This window comes from Abramis brama, assembly GCF_963993115.1.
Source record: "Abramis brama genome assembly, chromosome: 7".
Lineage (NCBI taxonomy): Eukaryota > Metazoa > Chordata > Actinopteri > Cypriniformes > Leuciscidae > Abramis > Abramis brama.
Window position 1 is genome coordinate 8,449,301 of NC_139969.1, and position 25,337 is coordinate 8,474,637.

At 38.6% G+C, this 25,337-nt stretch overlaps 1 protein-coding gene across 1 annotated transcript in view; it reads right to left on the reverse strand.

Moving 5' to 3' along the window:
- Positions 1-25,337, reverse strand: part of ephb1 (EPH receptor B1) — a 240,319-nt gene that overhangs the window by 26,514 nt on the left and 188,468 nt on the right. Inside the window, exons 7-9 of the mRNA XM_084119768.1 lie at positions 14,024-14,186; positions 9,035-9,143; positions 6,714-6,778 (exon numbers count right to left, since the gene is read on the reverse strand). Coding sequence (XP_083975894.1) covers positions 6,714-6,778; positions 9,035-9,143; positions 14,024-14,186 — 337 coding nt within the window. The remainder of the gene's footprint in view (positions 1-6,713; positions 6,779-9,034; positions 9,144-14,023; positions 14,187-25,337) is intronic.

Sequence of the window (25,337 nt, forward strand, 5' to 3'; positions counted from 1 at the left end):
TCCCCTATGAAGCTTAAAAGTTTCATTGTAACTGTAAGGAAAACATCATTCAAAGGTGTCTCATTAGTTTTTAAGGAAGAAAGACATGTGCAGGTTAGGTGGAGTGGAGAGTCAAACGTGTGTGTGTGTGTGTGTGTGTGAGCCCTGTGATGGACTGACCATCTGTCCAGGGTGCTTTCCCCTGCCTCTGGCCTAAAAGAAACTGGGATAGGCTCCAGCACTATGACCCTAGAAGGTCGTACAAGGAATAGATATATTGATGTGTTTATTTCTTCCATTTTTTCCCTTTAAAAACATTATGGAATCATAGCTGCTGACTATGACATCATTAAACAGCAGTGGAACACAAGATGGTTGCAGTGAATCTCTCTCTCTCTCTCTCTGCTTCTCCAATAGAGCCGAATCAAATTCTCTTCTGCCTTCATCCAACACAGGACCTCATAAACAGATAACGCAGACATGCTATCAAACTGCTCTCTATGGCAGAAGATGAAACTTCATGTGTAAACATCGAGGATGCAGAAAGTAATCTCACAGAATCAGAGAGAACCAGCAACCCACACAAATAAAACAAACATTAAACGAGCTCTAAAAGGAGGTGTTCATATCCGCTGTCCAATAAGAAAAAGACCCAAAAGCAGGTGTGCAAGCTGATGCAATCACACTGAAAGACACAGGCTAATGTCTGCTTCAGAAGAGAGGAGCGCTGACTCGGACGCTGGAGGGCGGAGAGACCAGGGAATGTCACCTAGCGTAACAGGAAGGCCAAGAAACATTCAAGTCTTCCGGCACGATAATAACCCATCCTGCACACACTCGACTGACAGCCCTATGGAGTCCAGACAACACTGTGAAATGTATCAAGATTCGCCCTATTTACTTAATAAATAATGAAGAATTGTATTGGGCATGATTCAACAGTGCATGTTATTATAAAGAAGAAATGTAGGTTTTCATGATCTTGAAAATCATGAAAATATAATTACTTTCTTGACTGCTGGAATCAGCTGTTCTTTCAATGCCATGTGAGCAGGGGAAAATAATATTAATAAATAACATAACACAAACATATTGACAGTCAATCAAATATCAATAGATGTTCAAAAAAATCAAGCCCTTTATTTCTTACTTAATATTCACTCAAAAATATGTCTCATTATTATTGTTAGAAATTAAATGGCAAATGGAAATTAAATTTTGAAATAAAAGAGCTTTACATACTATGAAAACATAGTTCAAGTTAAAACTTTCTGTCTAGTAGGGCTGTGAAAGGATTAATCGCGATTAATCGCATCCAAAAAAAGAAAGAAAAAAAAAGTGTTCACATAATATATGTGTGTGTGTACTGTGTATAATTATTTTGTATATATAAATACACAAACATGCATGTATATATTTTAGAAATATTTGCATGTATATACTGTATATATATTTACATATAATTTATATTATATATACAGTATCTCACAAAAGTGAGTACACCTCTCACATTCAAGCAAACATTTTAGTATATCTTCTCAAGGGACAATACTATAGAACTTAAACTTGGATATACTTTAGAGTAGTCAATGTTCTGCTTGTATAGCAGTATATATTTACTGTCCTCTGAAAATAACTCGACATACAGCCATTATTGTCAAAATAGCTGGCAACAAAAGTGAGTACACCCTAAGTGAACATGTCAAAACTGTGTCCAAAGTGTTAATATTTTGTGTGAGCACCATTGTTATCTAGCACTGCCTTAATCCTCCTGGGCATGGAGTTCAGCAGAGCTGCACAGGTTGTTGCTGGGATCCTCTTCCACTCCTCCATAATGACATCACGGAGCTGATGGATGTTAGACACATGGTGCTTCTCCACCTTCCGCTTGAGGACGCCCCACAGACGCTCAATAGGGTTCAGGTCTGGAGAAACACTTGGCCACTCCATCACCTTCAGCTTCCTCAGCAAGGCAGTTGTCATCTTGGCGTTGTGTGTTTGGGGTCGTTATCATGCCGTTCGGCCCAGTTTCTGAATTGAGGGCATCATGTTCTGCTTCAGAATGTCACAGTACATGTTGGAATCCATGTTTCCCTCAATGAAGCGCAGCTCCCCAGAACCAGCAGCACTCATGCAGCCCCAGACCATGATGCTACCAACACCATGCTCGACTGTAGGCAAGACACGGTTTTCTTGGTACTCCTCACCAGGGCATCGCCACACATGCTGGACACCATCTGAGCCAAACAAGTTTATCTTAGTCTCATCAGACCACAGGACATGGATCCAGTAATTCATACTCTTGGAAAGGTTGCTTTCAGCAAACTGTTTGTGGGCTTTTTTGTGAGCCAGCTTCAGAAGATGCTTCCTTCTGGGACGACAGCCATGCAAACTGACTGCGGCGTATGGTCTGAGCACTGACAAGCTGACCTTCCGCTTCTGCAACCTCTAAAGCAATGCTAGCAGGAATCATGCATCATGCTTCTGCACCTGACACACAGCACGAGGACTCGACTTCTTTGATTGACCCTTGCAAGGCCTGTTACGGGTGGAACCTGTCTTGGAAAACCTCTGTATGACCCTGGCCAGAACTGTAACTCAGTTTCAGGGTGTTACCAATCTTCTTATAGCCTAGGCCATCTTTGTGGAGAGTAACAATTCTAATTCTCAAATCCTTAAATGTTGAACATCCAGTGGTCAGTATGAGAGAATTGTACTCTAATACAAGATACACACATTTGTATGGTCCTGTCAAGCAGACAAAAACATGAACATGATGAACAGGACATGTGGCTTTGCATAGGGTGTACTCACTTTTGTTGCCAGCTTTTTTGACAATAATGGGTGTATGTCGAGTTATTTTCAGAGGACAGTAAATATATACTGCTATACAAGCAGAACATTGACAACTCTAAAATATATCCAAGTTTAATTTCTAGTATTGTCCCTTGAGAAGATATACTAAAATGTTTGCTGGAATGTGAGGGGTGTACTCACTTTTGTGAGATACTGTAAATATAAATATTTTATATATAAATATCTTAAATATATACATGCATGTGTGTGTATTTATATATACAAAATAATTATACACAGTACACAAATTTGTATTTTGGATGTGATTAATAGCCCTACTTTCCAGTACAAACAAATAATTTATGCTGAGAAATAGAAACATTTATGCTGCAAATAGAAAAAAGGTATGCTGTAAATAAAGGCTCATTCTGAGATCTTTTGACTTTTGACATCAGACGTAGGTAACACTTTAGTTTAGGGTCCATTTCTCACGATTAACTAGTTGCTTATTAGCATGCATAATACTAGGATATTGGCTGTTTATTAGTGCTTATTAGTAATGACCATATTCTACATCCTTTAATCCTACCCAATACCTAAACGTGACAACTACCTTACTAACTATTAATAAGCAGTAATTAGGAGTTCATTGAGGAAAAAGTTAGATAATAGTGAGAATTGGACCCTAATCTAATGTGTGACCAACATTAATACATCCAATCAAATTTTGAGCGTCAACCATGGCTATTCAGTGATCAGAAACCAGAGGATGAAGCAGAATATATGCTCTTATTCCATAACACCACCAAACTAACAAGTGTCTTTCAAATGTTGTGCTGTTCTTCAGTGTGTGCAACACCTGCCGTTCTGCAGATCCTTCTGAAGGATCCTGCAGTTAGAAGCAAAAAGTCGAAGTTTATTTTAACAAGGTCCCTAGTCATTTCAAAGCTTTACTAACATTTTAAGTGGACATCAGGGGGAAAAACTGATGAAAGGAATGGATGATATGAACCCTTTAAGCTGAAAAAAAATGTCATGAAGGTCTGTTGAATTATTCATTTCAAACACACAACGTGCACAAACCTACAGAGTGCTTTAATTTTAGAAATGCGGCTTTCGTTCATCAATAACTCAAATAGCAAACAGTTTATCTCCCCTTGTCCTCTGGAGTAATGCATCGTAACAGCTCCACTCGTTTCTTATGGCTGAGAAAGGGAAATAAAAATATATATGTTAATATTTCATAGCCACTTGATCCGTGCGTGCCTGGAACGCCAGCTGCTCTGCCACTCCACTGAACCCCAGTCCCGCAGGAGAGAGAGAATCAAGAGAGAGAGAGAGAGAGACCAGAATGCATCATTTCTACCTGGACATGCACTAAAAACCCTGTGAGATAGAACAACAGAAACTTCTGGCCAAGCCCCTGAGGACAGACACTTCAAAATCAAATACTCCCCTACTGTATAGTATGCGAAAAACAGTACGCCAAAAGAATAGTATGTCCAGATACAAAACATTCAAAAAACAGTAGGTGAAAAGTACCCGGATGACTTACTACTTCTGTCAAGTTTCTGAAGTGTGCATTTGATGGACACTTTACTGTCCCATGAGGCCACGGGAGAGGATTTTTTTAATGGAAGAAGCAACGCAACTGACGCTGGTAGATCACGTGACAGTAACAGCATGGCGGATGTAGAACATCCGAATTCTGATCATGAGTTACTGTAGTCTTTCCCATCTAATGTTGTTAATCTTGGTTTGTGAATAGGAGCATCTTAATACACTTCATACACACTGCAAACGCCTGACCCCTGGACTGTGTAATCGCATTGTTTCTGAGCTTTGAAAGAACAGCCGTCTCTGATGCGTCCTGATACATAAAAGGATCTGTCTCAGGTTAAGAAGCTTTGAGAACATCAGCCCATTTGTGCTCTTATGCAGAGAGTCTGACACAGTGTAAGCATTATTTAGATCAGATTAGTTGCATCTCGCTGATCTCTCAGGTGAAAGATGATTTTTCTCTATCTCTCTGGTATTAAAAAGCCATGCGTTATGAAGCATACTCCATTATGACTCTGCCACATTATGGGTGCCTCACTATTGCAAGGCTCTATTAAGTTTTAAATCAATATTTTACACAAAACAATATTTCCATTTTATGTCCAGCATTCATTTTTCTTCATTCACAGCAATTTAAGTCTTTCAGATCCTTAGGGGGCTCATTAGAGAGAGAGAGAGAGAGAGAGAGAGAGAGAGAGAGAGAGAGAGAGAGAGAGAGAGAGAGAGAGAGAGAGAGAGAGAGAGAGAGATGGACGAGAGAGGTGGACGTTTCATTTGTAACCAGGTTCCAGCTTAGTGACAACAGCAAAATAAAGTTACAGAAATAGCTGTGACACATTGATGATCTTGAATTAATGATATCTGCATTACATCCATGTTGGTTCTGTTCTGTTTACCCTAAGGGGGGTTATTGCAGCTCTTATCCATGCTAGGCTGCACGGATGCGCAGGGAGTTCTTGCCCAGAACAAAACCATACCACCAATCCTAACTGTATGCTAACTGTCAATCGTATTTGATGATAGTGGTCCTGACAGAACAATAGAATTGAGTGATAGAACAATAGAAGTGATAGATATATATCCTTCATTAGAAACAATAAATGGATATTAGTCCAAATAGCTCAGAGTAATTAATGGATATGAGGTCGCTGTCCTTAATTTTCAGTCCAAATTCAACTTCAGTTTATGGGGAAATGTGATATGCTTGCAATTTGAATAAAAGTGTCCTCTAAATAAAATAAAAAATAAAAAATGTAAAAGTAGTTATTAAAACAGTTAGTTAATGAGGTATTAAATGAATATGAGGTCACTGTCCCTCATTTTAATAGACAATAATATTTTTATTTTTATAATTATTTGATGACATACAATATTAATAATTGTATGTCATCAAATATATATATATATATATATATAAAAACTGAAATAAAAAAATGCAGTATGATAACCAGTTTTTACCCAAACACCATAGTCATTAATACTACAATAAAACAATAAATGAATAAATAAATAACACTCCTTCTTTGAATATTATATATTATGATTTTACAGTACTAAAATGAACTGTAAAATTAACTTTTTTGTTTTAGTAGAAACTGTGGTTCCATTTTTGCAAAAGACAGTCTGTCCTTGGTGCTGGGGGTAATTCATAAAAATGTCCTGCTGGATTAAGTTTGAAAGTACTGATGAAGTTCACTTCTGTATTCCAGCACCTTAAATAAGTTTTAATAATGCTAATGTTAGAAAACCCAAGGATGTCTGTGACATTTTGGCCAATTATATTCATAGTCAAGAGTCTTTCTCTTAGTTTTTAGCTCATACTGTGTGCATTGACATTCAAGACTGAATAAATTCTGATACAGTAATTATCCGAATATCTCTCCTCACAACGAGATCATGTTCTCACAGTCTCAGTTCTCTGTTCTTTTTTCCTCTTTCTAAATTGTCTGTTTGATGTGCAAGTCTGGCTGTCACATCATTTGTTTACTTTTTCGTCTGCACTTACGTTAATTAAATTTGGTTTTGCAGATCGAGAGAGAGAGAGAGAGAGAGAGAGAGAGAGAGAGAGAGAGAGAGTTCTTAGTTCCTAATGAGCCTGAAGCTTCTTGGAGGGCTATGGGATGTATACAGGTAGGAAAAGCTTTTTAATGTCAGCTTCTAAAAAGTGCACAGGCCTGGAGCGATCCCTCGTTCCTTTCCTCCTTTTCACCGCATCCCCCGGCATTTCCTGTAACCTCACATCTCTATCCTTCTGTTTTCCTCTCTGTTTGCTTTCGCTCATATTCAAAACCCCTTTCAGGTCGGGTTTGCCCCAGAGGAAGGGGCAGAGCTGAGCATAAAACAAAGATGTCCGTCAGCATTAACAGTGATTTGCTCACCTCTGCCAGTGCTGTAGTGCTGGAGTTTGTCACTGTACACAGCCTCCTTATTGTAAGCTCGTTTCCTAGGAGAGAAAAAGGGGGAGAGAAAATAAAATTAAAACATATAATCTGGATTTGCTCGGCTGGCTGAAACAAGTGTCTGAGTCTTATAGGGTTAGAGTTAGCCTTATAGGGGCTTTTGCACTGGAGGAACCTTTTCATAGTTCCTAGAACTATTGGCGAAAGTACCCGGATTTTGGCGTGTTCGCACCGCAGGAACTAGGAACGATTTTAGTTCTAGGAACTCCTTTTTGGAGGAACTAATTTAGCTCCTACTTCAGAGTAGGGTCTAAACCAGCACTATAGGAACTACCAGTGACTTTAGTGTATGCTGACTGGCCGAACGCACGTGAACCACCGGTACCCGCCTTTTTTTTTTTTTTTTTAGTTGTGTACACACACAGATTATAGCCTATATATTTACTCCAGAAACTAACTCTACGAACACGGAAAACAGTGATAGATGGGGCTCTTTACCTTTACGCTAAGGAGAAAATCCAACGCAAATTTGAGGGGGCCAATCAAAACACTTTTCTGCTCGGCTAGCAACACTGGACATCAACCACATGGCATACGCTAATAACTTTTCACATACTGTCTACTTTCTATGTATAACAGTTCTATCTAATAATGTATTAGACAGGACTGTTAGACAGATCATAAACTAATGAACATGGATGATGCCAGCACTGTGTGGTCAGGCGTTCTCAGCGCTGTCAAAATAAAGGTCCGCCGCGCCGTCAAAATAAAAGTCGCAACAACAAGCGCGGCTTACGTCACTTGCAATTGCGAATGCAACCAGGAAAATGTTCCTAAGGGAGTCATTAGTTCTCGGGGAACAACCCTGGTGGCTAGTTTCCTAGAACTACCCGGTGCGAAAGCCCCTATAGTGTCACATTATAAGTGTCTAACATTTATTCGCTGTATTAAGTGGGGCAGAGGTATTTTGTAGGTCACAGACGTTATTTGAGAATAGTTGTTTTGGTGATCTGGTGTTGTCAAGGATACAAAAAGGAAGTCAATTCGGGCCAAATGGCAGTTTATTCTGGCAAAAAGCCACCTACTCAAGTCAGGAAGAGACTTGATTGACATGTCATGCCAAGTGACCAATCGCAGTTAGCTTTGCCTTTGTGTGTCATTTAGGGTGCTATATTCAATAGTAATACCACAATAATAGGTAGGCACAGAAAAGGCCTTTCAAAAGCTTTATGATCTAAATTTCTGGTTTGCTTTTTTTATTATATACAATTCCTTTTATTTGTGGATTAAAAGCATGAATTGCTTACTATTTACAGGAATTGCATCACCTCGCTCATCATTAATGTTCCCCTACAGCAAAGAACCAACTTATATAAAGACCAATTTATCAGCATGAGGTGATGCTTGTGCTCTGAGGAGAGCTACTGTAGTGGCAGTCCTGAGACTGACTCTAACCAATGGGATTTGAAACATGGAATGACACTAACAGATCACTGGTCCGGAGCCCAGAGTAAATACATATGTCGTGGCCATGAGTGAACAATTCCTTCCCACAAATTAGGAATTGGTCCCCGTGTTTTACACAGCCACTAGTTTGTTCCCTAGATTTGATTTAACATAAAGAAGGGAGCAAGTTATGACAACCTGGCCACAATTTATTAAATCAAGGGAATGAATTAGTAAAATGTGCTGACGTATTACTAAGTCGTGGGAATGAATTGTTTATTCAGCAAGGATGCAATAAACTGATCAAACATGACATTAAAGGCATTTATAATGTTAAAACATTTATATTTTAAATAAATTGTATTCTTTTGAACTTTCTATTAATCAATAAAACCTGAAAAAAAAAAAAAGTATCACAGTTTCCACAAGCACGACTGTTTCCAACATTGATGATAATAATAAGAAATGTTTCTTGAGCAGCAAATTAGCATATTAGAATTATTTCTGAAGAATCATGTGACACTGATGACTGTAGTAATGATGCTGAAAATTCAGCTTTACCATCAAAGGAATAAATTACATTTTAATATATGTTAATTCAGAAAACAGTTCTTTTAAATTGTAATTACATTTCACAATATCACTGTTTTTAACTGTATTCTTGATTACATAAGCCTTGGTGAGCATTTGTATATGACTCCATTGCAGATATTTTACAATGTATATTTTTACATACGTTTTAAGTAAAAGGATGAACCGGGAACACATTTAGCTAGTCTGAACTCGCTCATGTCTTTCTGTCCTTGCGTGCACATGCAGCAGCCACATGTCTGGCTCCATAATGGCAAACTCACCTGCTACAGACTATAGATATGGCCACCAGAGACACGATGAAGACCACTCCAGCCGCGGCTGAGCCCGCAATCAGCGGCAACTGCTCCCTCAGCTCTGATTTATAGTCGTCTAGACAGAGAGAGACAGGATGCATTAGGCTACAGAAATAACTGAAATGGCCACTGCCTATAGAGATGAAATAGGGGATGAAAGAACGTAAACAAAACATTTCAAGAGAACCTATTCAGGGAAGCATTTCATGGACTGCATGAATAGGAGAATGAAAGAGAGGGGGAGGCGGCACAAAGTCATATGGAAAACGCAAGAATAGGAGAATGAATAATTGTGAGGAGGTGTGAGCTTTGGAAGAAATAGAGGAGAAGGGAGAGAGGGATAATAGAGAGATACAATGATACAAAAGGAAGTGCTGAAACACGGCAGTCAGGTAATACTAATGCCTGTTGCTGACAGATGTCAACTGAGAATGAGTGATGGAAAAGGATAGATGGAATGAATAGAGGGAAGGAAAAACACTTAAGGTACACAGCTGAATGACAGTGACCAGTGAAGTGTGTGTGAGTGAAGTGTGCGGCCCATCAGCACAGCAAATCCCACCGTCACAATCTAAAAACAACAAAGAAGAGGATGGGATGTCCATTCTCGATGTTCAAATACAGCCAAACACTCGACCAGCTCACACATGAACCATCTGTGTGGTTCTTTGAGGCCGTAGCTTGCTAAGCTACAAGCTTCTCATGATTTTAAGTAGCTAAATTGCAGTCATGCTAACTAATAGTTAGCTACAGTACAAACAAACAAAATGTGGCTAGCTACATGAAGCTATGTAAACATAGAAAGGTACAGAGAGAAAGAGAATATCAGATAGAATAGGAAAGAAAGCTGGGGGGAAGAAACAAGAGGACGCATGGTGAATAGAGCAAGATAGACTGATATACATCATGATTTGTCATTACGTGTGCGACAGACGGATCTAATCTCTTGAAAAAGCTGCTAGCTACATGAAAAACTAATGAATTTCATTGCATTGTATGTAAACTTGCCATGTACGAGTTGCATTTTGCACATTACCGTGCAAAAGTTTGGGGATACATTTCCAGCAACTGATCTTTAAACCGTTAATAATAAGAAATGTTTCTTGAGCAGCAAATCAGCATATTATAATGATTTCTGATGGATCATGTGAAGACTGGAGTAATGATGCTGAAAATTCAGCTTTGCCATCAGAGGAATGAATAAAAACTATTAAAATAGAAAACGGTTATTTTAATATTGGAACTATATACCTGTTTACACCTGGTATTAAGATGCGTTTTGGTCGATCCAATCACAAGTGGATGACGCTAAATACAGGTGTAAACGGGGTCTAAAATATTTTGAGCTTGTCTACTTTTGACCATTTCCAGGGGTAGTCGAAAATGCATTTGACCAGATTGCTTCCTTAGTGTAAACGCTCATGTGGTCAAATGCGTTTGAACAGCAACAAAAGACCTACTCTCTACTCTTCTCTCTGCCTACTGACCTAATGTGTAAACATTATGAGGAACGCAAGCTTATTTTGTCCATTAGATTGAAAGATTTGAAAAAAACCCATTCATTTACCAGCCCATAGACCCTCCCCTCGAAGAAATCAGGACAGAAGTGTTTGAAATTGGACAAAAGAGATGGATTAAAACACCAGGAGTAAACTGGAATGTGTCTCCCTCGTCTACTTGTGAACCTATCGCCCAAAACACATCTTAATACTATATTTCTACTATAGTATTATTTCTACTTAATACTATAGGACTATATTTCACAATATTACTGTTTTTATTGTATTTCTGATCAAATAAATGCAGGAACAGAGACTTCTTTCAAAAACATTAAAACAATCTTACCGACCCCAAACTTTTGAATGGCATGTGACTTTCCACAAATAATTTTTCTTTGAACGACGGTGTATTGAAACATTGCATGTGTGTGTCATAGCATACTAGATTTAAACAAGTGCACTGATGGTCGTTCTTAGCATGCTGGCTAAATCCATAATGGCCAACAGGAAGTAGAGCAGTCTCTGTGAGCACTGGGCTTAAACACACCTCATTTAACAGAATCATTTCTTCGTCATTACACCTGGCTGTCAAAACGAGAGAGCGAGAGACTCCGGGGAGAGCATGTGTTGTGATTCTGGAGAAGGTGTGTGCGCGTGAGGTGGACTTCTCTCCCTCGTGATTGGTGCTAATTGTCGTAACGAATGTCGTGCCATGGCAGAATGCCAGTGGATGTACCCGTTAGCGGGCACGGAGCGAATGCAGGCACTAATTACTTTAGTGAGTATGACGGCACGGAGACGCCTGCACACACGCACAGGAAGTTTTGTCTTCATCAGTGTGACATCACCGTTGTCTATCTGTATATTGACTTAATTTGTTTAAGTGTGTAAATACTATTTGTCTGCACTGTGTGATGAACAGTATGTATATGTGTGAGTCCGTCTGTTGTTTGAGTACATGTCTGTTTATGTATACTGACATGGGTAAATTAGTTGCATGCTTATGCATGTGTATTGCATGCTGGTGTGATTTGCATGACTGTTTTGTGTTCCAGGTTCAGGTGTTTGAAACTGAGGGGTTGCAAATACACAAAACCAACACATGCATGCAGCAATACAATTAAGCCATGCAAATACTCAAACACACTGAACATGCAACAAACACAACAAAACTTGCAGTACATGCACAGATTGCACACAACTGAAACACAAATCAAACATGTAAATCACACAATGCAACATGCAAAACATAAACACATATACAAATCATGCACACACTCACGCAACAAACATGCAAATAAGCCATGCATGTTTTGAGTGTGTATTTTAAATGCTGATTTGCAAGTTTGTTATATCCATATGTGTGTATGTGATGTGTGTGCTTATGTTCATTGTGTGTTTGTTGCATGTGTGTAGTGTGTGTATCCTGCATATACTGTAGCTCAAACAGTAGAATATGGTGCTGCTGTAGCAATGCCAAGGTCATGGGTTTGATTCCTAGGGAATGCATTAAGTGATAATATGTATACATTGAATGCAATGTAAGTGACTTTGGATAAAAGTGTCTTTAAAATGCATGATTGCAGGTGTAAAGCCCAAGTGCATAAATTATAGTCAAGTAAGAGTATGGGCCCTATCTTGCACCCAGCGCAATTGACTTTGGTCAGCGAAAAGAGGAGGCGTTAACCGAAGCTAATTTGGGTGGGTTTCTCCCATCCCCATACAATATCACTTCTCTGTGTTTTACGTCCCTGATGAGAACGTCGGTCTCCTCGGCTGTGAACCGCTCCTGGCGTGCGCCTGGCAAATCCGCCGTTATAATAGCAATCCGCCATGGAACAAGCGCGCCTGCTCTTAAAGAGAATGTGAGATGATGCTCTGATTGGTTTATTTCACGTTACGCCCAAACCACACCTATGAGTAATGTAGCAACTTCAGACCAACCCATTTTAGACTTATCAGTCATAAGAGTCATTTATCCCGCCGGTATAATAGCAACAGCACTCGAGATCCGCCCACAAAGTTACTTGTGTTTTGCGTTTGATACTTGTGTTTCAGATCGTTAAAATAGGGCCCTATATTTCACATTGTCTAACAACAGGGCCATGTTCTCACATTAGACCTGTGTCTCTTTGTGTGTGTGTCCCAGATTGCCAGTGCAGTTCAGTTGAGTGAGCTGTGAGCTGGACAGGTAAACTGTGTGTGTGTGTGTGGCTCCAGGAACTAGCCAGCTGCCTGGCGGATGTCTTTCTGTCCTGTAGAGTCCAGTCCCTCTTGGCATCCATAGTGTGTGTGTGTGTGTGTGTGTGTGTGTGTGTGTGTGTGTGTGTGCGTGTGTGTGTGTGTCCCTGGCACAGTCGTCAGGCAGGATATGCTAGACTACAGATACAACGCCATTAATCAAACCAAAGAGAGAGACAGAGGTTACGAGAGAGAGAGAGAGAGAGAGAGAGAGAGAGAGAGAGAGAGAGAGAGAGAGAGAGAGAGAGAGAGAGAGAGAGAGAGAGAGAGAGAGAGAGAGAGAGAGAGAGAGAGAGAGAGAGAGAGAGGCGCTTTATGTTTCTTGTTGTTCATTTTAAAGTTTGAAATGGCCTAAATTTCCAAAAATCATCAACAAAACAGAAAAAGACTGGACTTGGTAAAAAATAAAACACACCCCAAATGAAACAAACTGAATGTTTCCTTTGTGTGTGTGTGTTTTCAGAACTAATAAATGAAATGAGCCCTAAGACACAATAAAAACATCCACTCATTTCCGCTGAGAGAGCGTGTGAGAGAGAGAAAAAATCAGAGAGAAAGAGAGTGAAGACAGTGTTAGAAAGAATGAAAAAGTTTGCTGGGAGGAACAAATAAGACAACAAAGCATGACAGACAGACAGACAGAGACAGACAGACAGACAGATAGACAGCTAGACAGCTAGATAGATAGATAGATAGATAGATAGATAGATAGATAGATAGATAGATAGATAGATAGATAGATAGATAGATAGACGATGCACTATTTTATGATCGAATCAGGAAATAAAATGTACAATCGTGGTTTTTCAGCTCAAAAGCAAACTTAAAACATTACACGTCACATCCTGATGTCACATGACTTTACAGGATCTTTACGGGATGTGTGTGAATGCACGCACAGATTCCAGAAAATCATTGGCAGTGTGAATGAACCAAAATCAAATGAATCCGGGACAAATCCCGGGACACATTTTCAGTGTATTTTCCAGAATCTCCGTGTGAAAGGGACTAGTGGTAATCATACAAAAATATACTGAGCATAAAAAATAGAATAGTGGAGCGTTTCTTTCGACACAACTCTAAAAAAAAAATCTGCTCAAGGAATGAAATCACCCAGATCCAAAGAGTGCCTCCGCACACACACACACACACACACGCACGCACACGCGCACACACACACACACACACACACAGGCATTGGCGTGGGGGTTCGTACCATCTGTGAGGCTTTGGAAGCACATTTTGCTGCTGTATTTGCCGAAACCAGCAACAGTCCTGGCTCGAACCTGCATCACATACATGGTGCCCGGCCGTAGTCCGTCCACACGCGCCGTATTCGTCTGACTCCTCACCTGTGTGGAGTTCACCTCAGACAGCTCCTGAGAGAAGACAGAGAGAGATGTACGTGTTTTTCAAACAATTACAGATTTCACACATTTGTTTCTCCCAGATAGCAATGAGACCAAATGGAGACCTTTGCTTAAGTCCATCACTTATCAGATGTTTCCCTTGAGAAAAAAATACCCTAAAAATTGCATATTTGTCTCTTTTGAGTTTTAGAAGAGATCTAAACAATGTCACAAACTGTGCTCAGATTTCTCAAGATACCAAGGTCTGCAATAACAGTCAGAGATCTCAATATAAGCTCAAATTATTCTCCAAATGACATTTTATATACATTTTTTAAATTGTATAGCTCTGTACACGTACTCAGTTCTCCAAAATTATTATAGGAGAAACATCTGAAATGACATTGATACCTAAAAGAAAAGAAAACTGAGCTCTCTATTTAGGCTTGTGAGCTATAAAAATGGAACCTCTGGCTCTAAGCAATAACACGTTCCTTTTTGGAAGGGGAGTTTAATAAAATGAGGCTCTTTGAACAGCCGCCGACGAGCACTGATTCCATAAAAAAAAGGACATTTAGGAGCAGACGAGACAGTAATGTGTGTGAGTGAAAAGTGATGAGATTTCACTTTCTAAACTCCATCAACACCTCACCAAGAGAAAGTGTGTGCAAGTGTGTAGAGAGAGAAAGAGAGGGTGGTAGACGTAGACTATAATTGGGCAAATAATTCATCCTGTTATCATAACTGTCTTTATTACATTAGAGCAGTGGTTCCCAACCTATTTTCCAGGAGTCCCCTATTGTAACATTCAAAAGGAATTGTATCAAACTGGTAACCGTTTCATCCCTACTTGTAACCCTTAGACTAGAGTGAGCTTGGTGACCCCTGGTAAATCTTGAGCGACCCCTAGTGGGGGGTCAGGACTAATATATATATATTTAAAATAATATACACACACACACAGATGTTTCTATGGGCCGTGATACATAAGCCATCCTCCACATTGGAACAGTCAAAGCCAAAAATTCGAGAGCAAATTGTCTGCAACCAAAGTTAGACGCATGCATGATTATCTATATCTGCAATAGACTTCAGCAGATGATTTTGCTAAACTAACACAATACAACAAGGCGAAGGCATTAGCTAACATGTCATTAAAAAATTACGATAGTATAAAAACCTGTAGTAATGCGTTCATACATATTAAAACACAAGCCAACACATTATCACCAGTGAAAGGTTATCCCATTTCTTCGGGAATTTAAATCTCGCCGGTTTCACAACCAGAAGCTGCACAATGTTGTGGCATTGTATACATATCTATGGTCCCAACCCCCAGCATTATGCCTGCTACAAACTCTGCGATTTGGCCAATCTCTTAAGATCAATTCAAATCACACTGTACGACGTGGATCTAATAAACTCGGGTACGCCATGTATTTAGACTGTACGATGATGGTACCTATTGAATCATAGGCTACAATGCAAGTTAAGTTATAGAAGAATAAAACGTTATCAGCATGCGCTAGTGGTAAACAAATAGAGCAAGATGAATCACACTTTGTGGTTTTTATGTGCACTGAAAAAAGAGGAGGAAGCGAAAGAGGAGAATATGAACGTGGTCATGGCTAGCGAAAAGAGGCTAACTTGGCATGCCAATTTTGTAAACGGATCTTGAGGTAAGTGGTTTTAAGTTTAAGCGCCATGTAGCATTGATCAATACACCATTTTATGTTGCATTTTTATTGGCTAGTCAGTAGACACATGTCGTAGCAGCAAACACACTGTGAGAAGATCATGCTAAATGTCTGACACTGTCAGAAAATTATCTCAGGCTTTCTTATATTACAATTATCTTTGTTCGCAAGACCATGACAATGGCTGTCTTTGAACCTCTCTCACTGTAAGACGTAGGACCACCGTTCAGGAGCCATCTTTTGTCTGGGAATGTGTACCGTGCATTAGAGTGCGTTTTTAAAATAAAGAAATGGCATACTATCATTTTATTGTCATTTAAATAAATAGTGCGGTTAGCAATGCAGACATTTTTCCACAGCAGCTTTCAAGTCAACATGACTTCGAAATTGACCATTTAAGATCCAATTAATTTCTGATTGAAAAAAATCTAATCCTTTCCTACATTGTTTCAGGTTGAATACCTCAATTCATTTGAGAATACAATCACCTTATGGAAGTGAAATGCGTGGTAAACAGTGTTTCATGTTAACCTTAAAAACCAGTCTCCTTTATACTTCAAAAAAATAAGAAACCAGAAAGCTTCCTGTTAATTTGGAAGACATGAAAGGCAAAGAATACTTTGAGAAATATAGAAAAGCTAAATAAAAGATAGAAAACTTGCAGCACTACTTTCCACAGGACACAGAAGCTGATTCACCAGTTAATGTCTACTGATGCGGTTCCATTGGATTTTAGTTTGCAAAAAATAAAAATGTGCCATGATATAAGACACTGAACAGATAAGAGTAAACCAGGATGAAATCTTGAGTGTGAAAATTAAATTACACTGGTTCATTTCAACTATAGACGGTTATAAAATGCAACAAATAAGATGTATATGCTTATATTGATGATATAATGCATCACCTCAGCGTGTGAATCTGTTCAAACACTAAAATATACAGTATAATCCACTGGCAAGCAATGACACTGGTTTAAACATAGTTATCACCCATAATTATCCCAAATTATTATTGAAGATGACTTAATTTTGTTATAAAAATCATAAAAACCATTGTAAAAATCATAACTTACACTGAACTTACTTAAGCTGGACAGTGGTACCAAGGCTGCATTTATGTGATACAAATTCAGTAATACTGTGAAATATTATTATACAATTTTCTTTTTGAATATATTTTTAAATGTAATTTATTCCTGTGATGCAAAGCTGAATTTTCAGCATCATTACTCCAGTCTTTAGTGTCACATGATCCTTCAGAAATCATTCTAATATGCTGATTTGCTGCTTAAGAAGCATTTCTTATTATCAATGTTGAAAACAGTTGTGCTGCTTAAATGTGCAGTATGTAAGATTGACAGATAGCGGTTGAAATTTTCAAAGAAACGAGTATGTGAACTCAGAATGTTTCCTAAATATCTGCAAACATATGGTATATTTATGCTTTACAACAATCAAAAAATGACATACAGCTACTTTAACATTTTTGAGGAAACAGTGACACATTTGTTCAGGAGTCTTTCTTAGATGAATAGTTCAAAGTTCAAAAGAACAGCATTTATTTGAAATAAAAATATTTTGTAACTTAATAAACATCTTTAATGTTGCTTTTGATCAATTTAAAGCATCCTTACTGAATAGACGTACTAATAAAATAAAAAAAAACAAAAAAACTTTTGAATGGTAGTGTACATACAGTTTTTACAATTTGTCCCTACTTTACCTGCCCGAATACTGTTATGATCTATATATGTCAAATTCTTTCTGTGTCTGTTTTGTCCGTTTCTTTTTACTTTGTTCTGTGTTTGTGCTGTGGGCGAAAGCAAAAAGTGCCAAAATGAAACAATATTTCGGGAGTGAGAAAAAGGAGACCGATTTAGTGAAGACTCTCAGATACAGAAAAGCAAGACTTGCTGCAACATTCAATTTAGTTTTCAAGGTCTCATCAAAATTCACAGCAGCACGACACTGAAAGCCCACGCCACACACAAAAACCCTCACTGTGATGGCCGAAGGCGAAATCTGTTTCTTAACAACTGCAACATAATAACAATAATCAGGGGGAAAAATAACAGTGATATTAATAATTGAGGTTCATATCGTGTATGATTGACATGTGAAGGGGCAGGAGGTTTTTGTGTGTTGTCAGTAATTTACCAAACAAGACGGTGTGTCTAAATATGTGTCATCCTCCCGGTGGTGAATGAGCAGAAATGAAAAGAGTCTGCACCTGACATCATCCCAGCCATAAAGCACACATGAAGTGCACTAGAGCGTTGACATATAAATAATGAAGGACACTCACAAACACCATCATGACCTCACCACTGGGCCATCAATAAATAAGAATAGCTAGTGTCATTTAGGGCATCAGATGAACAATTGTGTGTGTGTGTGTGTGCGCGTGTGTGCGTGTGTGTGTGTGACGGAATCTGCCATCCTTTTTTTTTAAAGGAATGCTGTCATCATTTACTCAACCTCAAGTCATTCCAAACATGTATGACTTACTTTCTTTTTGTTGAATGATTATTTATTCTAAACTTTTCCATACAAATAAAGTAAAAAAGGAATGGATGCTATCAACTCATAAAACATCACTATAAAAGAAGAATGACTCGTGCACAATATAAGTATTATATTATAATACTATATATTACATAAAGCTTGTGAGTATTCTGAAGTCATATGACACATTTGTGTTAGGAACAGATTGACATTTCAATCAATATTTGCTGAAATACAAGATTTTGTGGGTGAATAGCCCCTATTATGCTTTTTCGAAGATTACCTTTCATGTAGTATTTTAAAGTTCTGCAAAGTTTCAAATATCAAAGTGCACGATAAATGGAGGTATTGTCTTCAAAAAATCTGCCTGAAACGAGTCCTCAGTAATTCCAGCCTTACTTCCTGCAATAACCTACAAATTAGGAATAAATTAGGAAAATGCCAGCCTGTTCTTCAATGATTTTCATTGGCTACCTTTGAACAACGTTTACTTTGACCTGCCCTCAATCATGTAGCTGAAGCCTGGAAGGGATTGGTTTGTGTTGGACATGTCAAGAAGATGCTGTTTTCTGTGAAAGCAAATCCACTTTGCATGCACTTCCAATGGATGAGGACTTGATACGGTAAAAACAAAACACCATCGTTACTGTTCGTAGACCAAATCACAACAGACTGGGTCATCTGACCAATCAGAGCAGAGTAGGCTCTCGGAAAGAAGGGGTTTAGAGAGACTGAATCCTTGATCGAATAGTTTCAGAAACTGAGATGAAGAAGAAGAGATGAACCTGCAATGTATATTGTGAGAAAAATAAAATGTTTTTAGACCTTGGATGCATGTAAACCGACTGTAGGAGACCTCCAGAACTAAAATGGGAGCCTTTAAAACAGCATAATAAGGGCACTTTAAAAGCAGAAACCGTTACTCAAAATAGTGTTTCCACCTTAATTTGCATACCCCATTACCTCTGGGGGTTTATTAACCCTTTAAATGCTTTGCGAGAGATCCCAATCTGCCTTAAAACCTGTCAGAAACACTGCTGTTCTGGAGATTAACTCCAGTGCAGTGCTGAGTGACACAAATTAACACGATTTAAAAATAAATAAATAAACAACAGCTCTTTTTAATGAGCAGAACAAACAATCTCAGATTCTGTTTTGTGATTTCTTAAAGACTCTCACGTCTTATCAAGGATGCCTTTGATTGTGGGCAAACAAATTAATCTGAAAGAAACTGCAAAATGTCCCATGTGAATAGGTTCAGAATCAAATATTAGCATACTACTTATTGCATACTGCTCTTAGAACACGGTATGCTTCCCCTGGACATTTAAAAACAGTAAAGGCGGGCGTACACGGTGCGATTTTTGCTGTTTTACGAGCTCACAGATGGTCGCGTGGAAATCGGTGATGCTCGCATGGTCACGGCTCGCAGCGTGTGAGAGGAATTACGTTACGTTACGTTACGAGCACCTCCCGACCTCCCGATAATTTTTAAACATGTTTTTTCTATCTGAAGCTATAGTTGCTTGCAACATTGAAAGCTCCGGTCTCTGTGTTTAGCGCGAAAGCTCACGTGATTGCCGCCGGCTCGGGATAAAATTCGTGCAGGACAGTCGTGCCGTGTACCAGCTGCTTTGACGCGATTATCAGTTTAACTGACTCGTAACGTGTGCAATATCTCACGATCTCCCGAGTGTCCGAACTCGCACCGTGTACGCCCGCCTTAAGGGAAACAGTATGCAAGCGATTATATTATAATATAGCATGCCAAATTGTTGTATGATTTGATCAAGTTGCATGTTTGATTAAGCAAATGTTTTTATTAATAACAATAGGATTTAAATATTATTAATAATATTTTATTATTAAAATATTAAAATCATATTTTAATTCTACTTTCTACTTAATTTACATTTTATAATTATTTTTCATTATTTTTTTAAAGTATTTAATTACATGAAACAATTCTGTTATTTTATTTTGCATCTAATTTTGTGTATACAAATAAATTCTTAACTGTTGGCATTCTAACCAAATAATGAAAAAGAGATCATTGTTAAAAATCAGTTGCTCTTGATTTGCTCATACTTCAAAATTAGTAAGCATAATATGGTAGTGCTATTCTGAACAGCCAGTGTGCTGCTTTGCTTTACATGTTGATCTGGCTACTCTTCCCCCGGCAGTGAAACCCTCTCAGGGGGCGGCCCACTCCCGCTGTCAGTCAAATGGGGATTATGGGAAGTCCCTCCCCACTTCTAGCACCTCAAGATGGTGTGGAAAGTGGGAGGGGCTTGTGGCAGGCAGCCAATAGGAGCGGCTGCCAAGGCAGACAGACACGGCTCTCAGCAGGTCCTCAGTGAGCAGTGGGACTGTTTTGGCAGGAGGCAGGTGTCACCGCCATAGACCAGCAAAGCAATCTGTCCTGCTGAAGGGAGTTGCCTGTCTTACACACACACACACACACACACGATCACACAAACAGGGGGACGGGGCTGGTGTCAAATCAGTCCTTCTGTTAATGGACCGTGGACCGCATACACACACGCCATCTCAAACATCCTCCAGTGAACATGGCACGGCTGGCAGTGGCAAAGTGCCACTTCCCCCAACTGGGTGGCACATGCCACCTCTGCTCGCAGGATGGCAATACCACCTGGTAAGACCTATGAAACACAAAGGCAGTACTGGGGAACATTACTTTTAAAAGAATATATTTGCATAAGCTGCTAAAGCTGTGTAGAGAATCACAAATTCAATTATAAATTCAATTCTGATTCATAGGGGTATATTTCAATATGCACTCTTCCTGCTATCACTTTTTTTACTCAAATTGCTATAAAATTTACAGATAATAAAAAAAACCCAGCAAGTAACACTGAATTAAACATAAAATTTTGATGTAGAGATACTAAAATAGTAGCCTGACGTCGTCATACTCAGATTCTAGTCAGAATATGAGTCTGATACTGCTCCATTGGGCTGTGATTATGGTGCGTGTTTCAACCGAACCAGGAAAGAAAATGCCTCTGCACTCAACTGGATAGACCTACAACCAATCAGAGCAACGGAGTAAGTGACGTATGTTCTTCATTCATCTTTCCGATCGACAAATGCCTTGATCGCGGTTCTCTGTTCCTCTTTTAAAATTAATGCGCTGTCGACATCTTCTATAACAGACGCGATGGCGGAATCTACACATGATGTTTCATAAACAAAGTTTGGGAGGAGCACATTCAAATAATCAATCCAATCAACTTGTCATCAAACAATTACCATGTCTACCCTATCAGCATGAGAGGAAGCATATATTTATTCACTCTGTCAACTCACCTAACATTCCTTGACAGTTTTCAGCATCCCTCCACTCACTCTCGGATTGTTCTTCCACAGCCAGGAATACAGGGGGAGTACTTTGGGTTCAGGCCGAATACCGATCCCAGAGCCCTCTCCTCGGACAGCACGCCACGCCAAATATGCATTTATTCTATCTGACTTATTTGTAAGTGTGAAATCTCAATTCTCCAGCGGCAGTCATCTTTGTTGTAAACGAATTCAACCCAAGCGCTCTTTAGTGACGTGGATGATTACGTTACAGTTGACCATCTGTCCATCATCGTATAAAGCCCGCCCTGACAATTTGATTGGTCCGAACAGCTCTGGTTCGAGCATAATAGCTCCACAATGGATCAAGTCCAGACCGAACTTCCCGACCTAAAAATGTTGTGGGCAGGGCTAAGTTCGGCTGGCATCCAGGCTACTAAAATAGTAAAACATGCTACAATATTCTTTGTTTTATTTAAAACAATTTTAACTGTACATTTATTTTTGTATGCAGCCTGCTAGAGATGTTTTTGCTGTTATTTTTATGATGTTATCTTTTTATTGCATACAATTCAATGCACACATTCACAACTCAAACAATCTGTTTCACTTTGTCGATGGCGATCCGGCACCTTCCAAAGTGGTACAGTAAGACAAAATTTATTATGGATTTATTTTGGATTCAAATGAAACATAAAATTTACATTTTAAATACATTTCATATAGAGCTGCACGATTCTGAATAAATTGAGGAATCGATTCTCCCACGATTGTTTAGTTGAACAGACAACTGGACATAATAACATGTCATATACATGGTTCTGGCGAAATTCATGGTTCAGTTAATTGCTGCTGTCTATTTAAAAATGTTTAATTATTTTGAAAGGATCATTTTAAAAACATTGGTTTGAATAAATGGTATAATTATTCATTCGTGTTTCATTAATGGATGAATAAGCATTTTTGAACGAATCTCGATACACGATACAATGACAAATACATTTTTTAACAGTCACTTGTCACCACCTAGTGGTGTAAAAAATTGAAATCGATATAATCGTTATTTGAATTAGCAAGTTACTTTCAAAAGGTGATTTGCTCCACTTTGATTGCTACCGTAGACATCAGTGTTTATATCTAAACTATCTATACAGCGGTAGTGCAAACACAGATTTGATTGTTTGATTGTGATTCTGTAAAAGATTTAATAGACACCGAATCGTTGTCATTTAGGAATGCGATCGCGTGGGTGTTTGAATCGAGATTAATTGTGCAGCTCTAATTTCATTTAATTTTTTTTTTTTTTTACTTCAAATTAATATTATTTTATTAAAAAAATAAACAAAAGAGCCCAAACAACACAATCAATAAGCATACTTCCAGGGAGTCCTGTGCCAGCCGAGAAAATGCCATTATGATGAATGAGAATGCTTACAGATAGGTATTATAGACCTCATTGGTTACCTGGATCACTGATTTTGAGATTCTTTCCATGGATCAGACTTGAACTGAATGTGTTGAGCTATGGGTTCAACTCTGTATTCAGCACAGCATAGAGAGAATGTTGAGATTGAATTCATTCAACTGAAACAAAATCTTGTATTGGCCTTGTGTATGGCCATATCTTTTTAATAACAGCATAGCTTTCCAACTGACTGCTGGGTTACACTTCCTGCTACACGTTCTGCATAATGCTGACAGATTCAAAGAAATATTTAGCTACAATCAAATTCAATTTCAAAATATGAACTTAAGTTGGTGAATCTACTGATTATAATTATTCATTTGCTGATGTGACAGAATAAGATCAAACCCATTCTAAAAAAAAAAAAATTAGTCATGGATTAAACATAACCATGATTTGGTTGAGAAGCACTCTAGTATTGTTGCATCAAATAATAATTTGTAAACTATAACGTGAGCAGTCTAGATTTGTGGCGACTAGCTCCCTTCCATTATAAATCAACAAATCTGTTTACAAAGTGTTTGCAGAATTGTGAGGGATGCAGCTGTACGTGTCGCTCGCTCTCGGTATAGAAGGAGTGTCTACAGATAAGACAGAGAGAGAAGTGGCAGCAAGCACAGGAGAAAGTGCTGTAGGCAGAGATCAAACAGCGCATGTGGGCTTTTATGGATTATGATTTTGCCGTGCGTGGGCTTGTTATTATGGAGCGTTCTATTAGAGAAATGTAATATTGTAGTATTGTTTATGAAGACTAATGTTGGCATGTTAACTGAGAGATATTCTGAATGAAGCACAATGTATTTTTAAAGATGCCAATATGAGATGACTCATAATTCTCTACCTCTGGGCTAAAACCAGCAAGCCTGAAACCAAACACACACACACACACACACACACACACACACACACACACACACACACACACACACACACACACACACGCATTAATTCCATTTTTATTGCAGTTAATGGAGGCCCTGACCTTTTAAAAGCAAGTTATCTTCTGTGTCATGAAACTATGAGAGACAGATCAGAGAAAAGAGACAGAGAGAGAGAGACAGAGACAGAGAGAGAGAGAGAGAGAGAGAGAGAGAAAAAGACAGAGAAACAGAGAGTCTCCTAGAGATTCCAATTAAAATTTAGCTGAAAATATTAGGATCAAATATTAGATTGAGCAAATTGCCCTCTATGGCAGTGGGGTGTGGAGACAACTGACAAACTCTGTAAAAAAAAAAAAAAAAAAAAAACATCCTACAAGGATACGGCTCACAACAAATAATGCATGCAGGGCAGAATTAGGCAAAAAATCCACTAATTATAAAAGGGCAATGAAATTCTGGAAACATCTCAAATTCAGTGACCCTCACTAATACCATTATAAGTGCAATACCAAGAGCTGAGCAAAGAAACCAATCCCTTCTCTCAACTGGTCCAGAGCATACTGACCCTCATCACACTGATGCTCTGAACCAGAACAACACTGCCAAAATTATTCAATTAAACCAAATTACAGCACAAATTAAACACAATTACATCACTGATTGGGAAACTCAAACACAACAACAAAGTAAAATGCAATCCTATTTGGGCCTATAGAGAGAATAAGCCATGGCAGACTATCAGGTAAGCCACTTGAGGTTGAGTCCACACACACTGTGATCAGAACAAAATCGTGATAGAGCTGCACTTTTCTAACAGAATGCACACATTACAAAGATATGAAGTGCATACGCCGCACTTTTGAAACACTATCAAACAATGAAAAACGGTCCTTCCTATTACGAGAACACAAGGACTGCTGTGTGTTAGCAGCACAATATGAGAGACAGCGAATGATCCGCCTGACTTGATGTTTCCCTCATATGTAGCTAAACTGTCTATCTTGTATTACTTCTTTATTCTGTTATTTAAATTTGTTAAAATTTTACACTGTATTTCCTAATTTTTTTCTATTTCACTTTATTAAATTTTGCACTAACATTATTGTACTTTACATTGCAGACATGTTGTACGTAGCCTAGCTGCCATTGCTTTGGCAATACAAACATACAGATTTAGTCATGCCAATTAAGCAGACTTAAATTAAAATTGAGAGAGAGACAGAGCGTGGTGAATAAGGGATTGTAATTAGACTTAAATTAAAGGTTACCTGTCACATCTGAGACATGAAAATGATGTCTTTCTTTCATTC